This window comes from Fundulus heteroclitus, chromosome 10 (genome assembly GCF_011125445.2).
Source record: "Fundulus heteroclitus isolate FHET01 chromosome 10, MU-UCD_Fhet_4.1, whole genome shotgun sequence".
Taxonomy (NCBI): Eukaryota; Metazoa; Chordata; class Actinopteri; order Cyprinodontiformes; family Fundulidae; genus Fundulus; species Fundulus heteroclitus.
The window spans coordinates 33,105,517-33,113,985 of NC_046370.1; the positions used below are offsets into that span (position 1 = coordinate 33,105,517).

The 8,469-nt window shown below is 37.1% G+C and overlaps 1 protein-coding gene across 1 annotated transcript; it reads right to left on the reverse strand.

Moving 5' to 3' along the window:
* Window positions 1–255: 255 nt before the first annotated feature.
* pts (6-pyruvoyltetrahydropterin synthase) lies at window positions 256–5,667 on the reverse strand. The gene is made up of 6 exons (XM_012864139.3): window positions 5,448–5,667; window positions 4,505–4,584; window positions 4,365–4,387; window positions 4,190–4,246; window positions 793–863; window positions 256–717 (listed from the first exon to the last, which is right to left on the reverse strand). Exons 1-6 carry the CDS (start codon window positions 5,537–5,539, stop codon window positions 594–596), a joined length of 447 nt encoding a protein of 148 aa, XP_012719593.2. The 5' UTR covers window positions 5,540–5,667; the 3' UTR covers window positions 256–593.
* Between the last annotated feature and the right edge of the window lie 2,802 nt (window positions 5,668–8,469).

An 8,469-nucleotide genomic window follows, 5' to 3' on the forward strand; every position in this document is an offset into this window, starting at 1 on the left:
TATATTAGTTTGACTTTCTGAAATAAGCGACAAAGATCTTTTTCACGGGTTGGTTGGTGCCTATCTCCAGCAGTCACTGGGCATGACACAAGGTATAACCTGGACAGGTCTGTGCCAAACATACTTTTTGGAGTTGTGACACAAAAATTCAGGTTTGGGAGACTTTAACCAGGAATTCACATTTTCTTTAGAAAAAAGGACCTCCTTCTTACAGCCCTAGTTCTTCATCCAGACATATGAAGAATACATCAGGTGTTTTTTTTGTCACATGTGGAACAGCACTAGTGACTGAATGACTCACTTCTGGCTCATAAATGCTTACATTACAAATTTGTCTGACCATCTACAATTATTAATGTTAAAGGTCATTTTCAATATTTAAGTACAATAATTTAACAAAGAATTTCACTTTCTGTTGTGAGGGCTGCTATTTTAAATCATTGAATTGTTGGTATACATGATGCTGGATGGCTTTATTAAAAATAAGCCTTTATTGACAATGCTGAACATTTGAAATGTAAGAGTAACAATGAGAGTGCTAAGCTTTAAATCCATCTGAGGAAGTAGAATGCGCATTGAGCAGTCAGTACAGTTTACTCTCCTCGATATATAACAATGTTTTTATCCGTCTCGTGAATCCGGATCTCATAGAGCAGGCTGGCAGGAAGAGCCTTCACCATGTTGTCCCAGATGTAAACGGCCAGGTTTTCTGTGGTGCTGATAAGCAGAGGAGAAACATCTGGTAAACCTGTGTGTCTGTAGTTAGAAAGATCTCTATGGAAGGTTACCCACCTGACTACATTGGCAAAGTAAGGAACGTCCTTATCCAGGTTCTTGTGGTCCAGAGGAATCATGATAACGTCCTGTTGGATGAAGAGAGTAATATTAGTCATATTTCCAAACCACAGTAAAGTCATGGCAAAAAGATTTGTCATTGTGATTTTGTGTTTTTACAGAAGCCTATAGTGTCCATCTTCATTACAAAAAAAATCATGTGGTCTTCTTCAGATATCAACAAAAGCACCTTGGCACACAGAAAACAAAACATACTTTCTTTAAATAAGATATTATTTAATATTTTGTCATAAAAAGGTGTTTGAGTTCACAAGATGATATAAAACATATTATAATTGTTTAGTATTACAATGTTTTAAACAGCTAGATGACAATTTGCCCATCAGTACTCTCATTCGTAGTGGCGAGCTGCTATTTTGTCTCTTCCTACTTCCATTTTGTACCCATTATCTCTTCCTGACTGTTGTTGTGAATTTGTCTTAAAATAACCTACAGCCAAGAGAGAGAATATATACCGCTAATGCCTGTTGATGCATATTCCATACATAAAGAGGATTACCATCCAGTCACTTTGTCAAGATATTACTGTCAAAATTATGCCCAATAATGTCCAATTTGAATAATTTGCAAACTGTATACCTACTTTTATATGTTTTGTTTGGCTATCCATCCATTGTCTCTACTCATTTATGCAGGATCATGCATGAGTGAGTAATGACTCCGCATAAGCAACCAAACCCCTATCAGTTATCACTGCAACATATATATATATATATATATATATATATATATATATATATATATATCTACATATCCTTAAAGTAGACCGCAATTAAGATTTGGGAAGTCTGTTAAAAGATGATTCCATTTCGTATCCCAAATAATCTTGGAACAATCCAAACATATAAACTGAAGGTTGAGTGGAAGGAAAAACGTTGGAAGAAAAAAGTGCACAAGCAACAAGGATTAAAGTGCCCTTCAGATGATTGTATAGCAAAGCTCATTCAAGAGTTGACTGGAGATTTGTTGCTCAGTGGTCCACAGTCTTCTTTTCAGATGAAAGTAAATTTTGCATTTAATTGGGAAATTTAGGTCTCAGAGTATGAAGGAAAAGTCATGAGGTAAAGATTTCAACTTGCGTGAGGTCCAGTGTGAAGTTTCTACAGTTAGTGATGGTTTGGAGAGCCATGTCCAAAGTCCACCATTAGCACAGCTGTTGAGCAGGAACATTTTAGAGCACTTTACTCCTATAACTAGCTTTATGGAGGTGCTTATTTATATATTCAAGCAGGCAAAAGAGTAAACTAACGGTACCAAAATTACCAATACTTGACCACGGTGTCACTGTTATTGATTGGACAGTAAACTGGCCTCATCAAAACCCACGGAGAATCTATGCAGAATCTATCAGATATTGTCAAGAAGAAGACGTTCCCCTGACCAAGTGTCGAGTGCAGATACTGTGCAGTACATCGACGTACTCTTCAATAGACCAACATCCTTTTTTATTGGTATTTTCAGAGAAATTGGATGTGCGGTTTTCATTAGGTAAGACACAAACATATTAAAATTACCAGAAGAATGGGTTTCATTTATCAAAATTAATAACTGAAAAAAAAATAACTTTTGAACGATATTCTAATTTAAGATTCATTTACACCTGTGTAGCCAAAGAAAACAGTGATACAGATGAATTAAATGACTTTTCAAAGGAAATGAAGACAAAAACCACCATAATTCTCTTAAAAAGTCAAAAGCAAAACATTACAGTTCTACCCACCATGTTCCATGATTAAATCAACTTTGTTATATTCACAAATGTTAGATATTATATGAAACTACAGATTGCTAGAGCTGCTGAAAGCAGCTACTGGGAAGATAACAGATGACTCATAGAAGCTGTGGACATCAGAGAAGTGACATACTTAGATTAGACACACTGGGGTGATTAAAGAAAGTGGGTCAGCTTGCCCCCTTCAAGAATGTGGTGAGACATTCTCCATCAATGTCATGTCAGGAACACTGATATCATATGGGTACACACTCTTACATGGGAGTGTAAATTATCGGTTCTACAAAAGGCTGATGTAACCGCTATGTGGGGCTCTTGTTCATTTCACCTTTTTCCTGCATTGTGATCAATATAAGAGACCCAGGACTGAACTGTACCATTTCTGTGGCTTGTTTAGATTAAATGTTTTAAAGTATAGTTTCTGTTTCAAGAGTCATTTCTTACTAAAGAAGCCATTAATAAAAGAAGAACCCTTCTCCAGGGTAAAGGATCGGAATTGTTGTTTATAAGTTAATGTTTTAATACATTTTAAGGGGTACAGGAGCAGCATATAGTTTTCCACGAGCCTAGAGTGCCCTCTTGTGGCTATAGATGGTAACGGTTACTATTTGGTTCATGTTGTTCAGTATGATTTACCATTTAAAATTGATATATAAGTCACACCTGACTATAAGTCACAGGATCGGCCAAACTATGAAAAAAAAGTGCAATTTATAGTCTGAAAAATACAGTACTTGTTCAAGCAGACACTTTACTCAAAGTTCCCTGCAGCTACTAATAGATCTGGTTGAACTGTAGACACAAGACAAAACCATGTTCTTCAAATTAACTCTACTTCATAGAATAGTCCTGATAGATGTAGTACTTTGGATTTACTCAGAAGTTTAAAATCTCTTGATAAAGCTCTTATAAAACCTCAATAACCATTTGCATCAGAGAGCCTTTTCCTGTCTGTATTACATCAGGACTTCTGTTTGCAGATAGATATGCAGAATGCTTATATTAATTACATAGCATGTCAGAGACCTAAACCAAAAAAGCTGACAGATCCAGAAACATCCTCTTTCTCTATGACAAAACTGTCATAAGTATGCATATGATATGTTACAACAGGTAAACAACTGTCTGGAAAGTATTTAACAAAACAAACAGAAACATGCAGAACCTTAATGAGGTACACCATCATTGTAAACCTTTAAAATTATGGCTGCACAATATTAAGAAACTGTGCAGTTTAGATATTTTTGAATGCTTTAACGGAAAATATTAGCTGCATATATCCCACATTTTCCATGACCTCCTTTCCTTTTTTGTCGTCACAATGTACTCACCACTAGCCATGAGCTTTATCTTTTCAGCCATGAAGTGTTACATGAGGTGTGAGCATTGTTAGCGGTAAAAAATAGTGAGTTACTTAGGAAACAGTGTAATTCAACAGGCTTTCCAGCAGTGCATAATCATGCAATTACATAAAATGCAAGAGCACAACAAAAAGAGGAGATGACTGCAGATTTACAATAGGATAAGTTTGTTCTGGAAACACTGTTTGCCTTTGTATTACTGTAATTTCCCTTGATGATAATGTGTTCAAAACAGTCTTACCTCAATACACCTCTTTAGGTCAGTCAGGTTCATGACCATGCCAGTTACTGGATCAATCTGAGAACACATGTCCAGGTTACTGTTTAAAGACAGATTCAGCTAACTGACTATGCCACCATTGCAGTATCATTAGTGTGACTAGAACTTTTTATGGGAATGTTTGTTTGATACCCACCTTTCCACGCACAGTCACCTCCACTGTGGAGTAAAATGAGAGCACTCAAGTGAAAAGGAGAAAACAGAAAAAGTATCTGTGCCTTATTTGAAACTATGTATGGATTATGTAACAGCTAGATGTGAAGAAACAGGACAAACCCTTGTAGTTGTGTCCATGACCGTAGGGATTATTGCACTTTCCATAGACTTCTTTATTTTCATCGTCACTCAGCTTAAGACTGGAAGAGGTTACAGAAAGTAAATAGAAGCTCCAGGAATCTGTTTCTTTTCCTGATTTTCTGGCAGCGTTTTTGTAATTTGTTAGTACAGGTTAAACAGTAAAAATGTGACAAGGGGTTATTGACATATTGCATTTAAGTACAGTTCGTATATTACAATCTAATAGATTAGTAAATGGTTCAGAAATATGCATAATAAAAAAAGATTTCAATTAAAAAGTTTAAGTTTAAAGATTACATATTAATGTCATAATTCAAATAAACATCAGATTGAGAATATCAGTTTATCAGTTGTGCGTCTACATGCATATGTTTACAATAAAGCTCATAACATAGCAATAAGTTAACAGTTGTAAACTATAAAACAACTATTATAAAGTGCGGAAAGGCTGTAATTAAGGATATTTAGCAAAGATGTTGACATATTTCCAATGTTATATTTCCTTTATGACTACGGAATTCGGTAATCGTTTCTCAAATAAGGCTTATATTTTACGACACTGCTGGCTGTACCTAAACGCATCATCGACGCTAAAAGCACGTTGATCTGGGAAAACTACAATCCCCAAAAGACTTCTGCGTTTTCTTTAACTTCATTGTGAAAGCGTAAACTCTTCCGTAGTTAATTTCTATCACTGTTTTCCATATTTTTTTATTTATGACGTTACAGTCAAAGCCATCGCGAGTTACTATGTTAAACACGCGACTTCCCCCATATTTGCTCGCTATTCGGGAAAAGCAGCGCGGCAGTCCTTTGATCGAACCCGTCCGTTCTCCGTCTCCATTCATGCTTTGGCCATCCGCCAGGAAACATTTAAATGGAGCGTCCCCTCAGACACAGGCGGTAGTGGTAACTAGGGTACCTGTGGAGTCGGTGGCACGCGCTGAAGCTCTGGACTCGCGTGATGTAACCGACGCGCTCCGCTTCCTTGTTGCTCCCGAAGGATTCGGCCATGTTTGGCTGTAGAGGCAGAACTGGAGGATGGAGAATAAACGCTGACAGCGAATAGAGAAGTCTTATTTAAAACAAGCAGGCTGCTCTGCTGCCAAAGCTGCCCCCCCCCCGCCTCTCACTGTGCCTGACTCACGCAGTCCGTGATTGGCTCATTTCAGGGCGTTAATACGACTCACATGGCCGCACGAGTATAAAAGCAGGAATTGACTGTGATTTAACCACAGCAAACCGCGGCATACAGCCTATTACTGAGCAGTAAAGAGATCTTTGTTCACACAGTCTTTCATCCATGTCGTTCCTAAGGCTTTTCCATGTGGGAGGCATTTCGTACCGCTTGAAAGAAAAACACACTAATACATTGTATGTATAACATATTTTAAAATGCCGTTATGAAGCTACAAGTAATTAGTCCTGTGGAAATCCCTGTTATTTTAAGAAGTCAGAATTAGAAGTTTAAGAGTTATAATTCTAGCTTTTTATTTCATGATCTTTTCCTATAAATTCACAAACGCTACTTTGTACTGTGCAATCCGGCCTGTTGAAATTCCTAAAAAGTAGTAATTATGATTTTAGTTTTATTTCTTATTTAGTTTTGGGAATCTTAATTTAATTTATTTTAGATGTAAAATATATACATTTATTATAGATACGTCTTAACAAATGCAAAACTCATAACACTGAACTTCATGTTTTTGGTTTAAATATCTCAAGTACTTTATTGCTCATATGATTACAAACTCATAAGTATGTTTTATTTAAATTCTGGCGTTGAATCTCACAATTCTGACATTCAAACACATATTGCAGTACCGTGCCCTGCACAGGGCTTGCCTAGGCAAATTTTGATTTTGGGGCCTGCTCTGTTTCTGCCAATGATATGGATTTGCTTGCAAATGTCAAACATGATGATGTTTTAATTACTGTTTACAATGGACAAAACGTAATTTTCAAGCAAAAAATGGAAAATATATAGGGCCAACAATGATTATTAACTCAACGAATGTTAAAGCTCCGTTTTAGACAAATGCAAACACATTAGCATAAATATTTGGGTATTTAAAGGACCCTAAATAGTCACTAACAAGCTAATTTTCTATAAACAGCCATGTAAATCTCTTTGATAAACATTACCAAGGTATGCAAACATACCTTTGTCTTGACTTCTTCTGTTCTTCCTCTTTCTTTTCTCTGCCCCTGAAGGATGTCCTTTTTTCCAACATTTTCTGCCTACTTGTCTTTCACATGTGCTTTGGAAGTTTGGATGTGCATTGTCCATTGCACGGCAGGAAGCTGAGATTACCGGTGCAGCGTGACCCACTGTAGCCACTAGGAGACTAATTACATTTTTTGCATGTATAAGTAATGATAACCACATGATCAAAGATATATTATTGAAAAGAAAAGCACAAATTTATTGGTAAACTGTGGCTTTTTGTTACTATATTCATGTAGAAATCATTATACATGCAAAAAACAGTATTTTAAATGGTCTCGGGGACCCCCTAGTGATCCGGGGGCCCTAAGTAGCCACTTAGTTTGCTTATGCCTTGCAAAAGTATAACCTTTTGCCACAACATGTGCAACTATTTTAGCTTATACAGATACATCTAAAAAAAATAAAAAATATTTGGGGAAAAAATATATTTTTGTGTGATTAATTTCTGAAAGCGAATCTCATACTATATAGATGCATTACACACGTCTTAATTTCTTGTGAGTTTGATTATTATGGCTTACAGAAAATGAAAAACCCAAATTCACTGTCTCAGAAGATGTATTACTATGTTATGTTTGGAACTTGTGGTGTCCAACCTTAATCAGCTAATTCACTAAAAAACACCTGCAAAGGTTTTCAGAACCTCTAAATGGTCACCGTTTGAGCATAAGCCACAAAAGGGCACCGCAAAAGAAGATTGTTGCTGTTGCATCCAAGAATATTCACTGGAAGTTAAATGGAAGGGAAATAGTGGGAGGAAAAGGTGCACTAGGGATAGCTCTAGCCTTGAGAGCAATGTGAACCAAAATCTATTCAAGACTTTGGAGGAGCTTCACAGAAATGGACCAAGGCTCGAGTCAGCGCATTAAGAGCCACCACACACAGACATATCCTACGCATGGGCTACATATACTCCCTTTGTCAGGCAACTCCTGAACCAGAGACATCCAAAGCCTCATATCTTGACAAAAGACAAACCAAACTGGACTGTTGCTCACTGATCCAAAGTCCTGTTTTCACATGAAAGTATAATTAGCATTTAATTAGCATAATAATTTGTAAATAAATGTCCCAGAGTCTGGAAGAAGAGAGTAGAGGAACAGAAACGATGTTGCTTTGAAGTCTGAAGTAAGGTTTTCAGAGTCAGTGATGATTTGGGACGCCATGTCACCTGCTGGTGTTGGTCCACTGGGTTTTCTGAGGTCCACAGTAGACACGTCATCTCCCAGGAAAGATTACAGCACTCCATGTTTCCTTCCACTGCCAAGTTTTATGGAAATGCACGTTTCACTTTCGAGCAAGACATGGTACTCCCCACGCTGCCAAAGGAACCAAAACTGGTTCAATGACTACAGTGGTTCAATGACCAGAAGCTCATAGAGGATCTATGGAATATTGTCAAGAGGAAGATGAGAGACAGCAGACCCTTCAATGTAAGTGACCTGAAGGCCACTGTCAAAGTTTTCTGGGCCTCTGTTGCACCTCAGCAGAACCACAGGCTGACTGCCTCCGTGCCGCGTTGCATTGATGCAGTAATTCATGCAAAAGGAGCCAGACCAGGTATTCAGAGCAGAGAAAAGATCATAGTTGTCGAGAGCCTGAAATCTCTGTTTAACATATCCTTTTTTAATTCTCTTTTGTAATTTTCTGGAAGACCACATTTTGGGTTTTCATTATCTTTAAGCCATAATAATCAAAATGATAAGAAATAAAG

What these genes read in the sequence shown, in the direction of transcription:
- pts (XM_012864139.3), bottom strand. Translation starts at nt 5,539, where the DNA reads ATGGCCGAATCCTTCGGGAGCAACAAGGAAGCGGAGCGCGTCGGTTAC. An exon ending in TCATGGACACAACTACAAGG is followed by an intron (nt 4,388 to 4,504) that starts GTTTGTCCTGTT and finishes TTTACTCCACAG; the next exon opens with TGGAGGTGACTGTGCGTGGA. An exon ending in ACCTAAAGAGGTGTATTGAG is followed by an intron (nt 864 to 4,189) that starts GTAAGACTGTTT and finishes TTCATCCAACAG; the next exon opens with GACGTTATCATGATTCCTCT.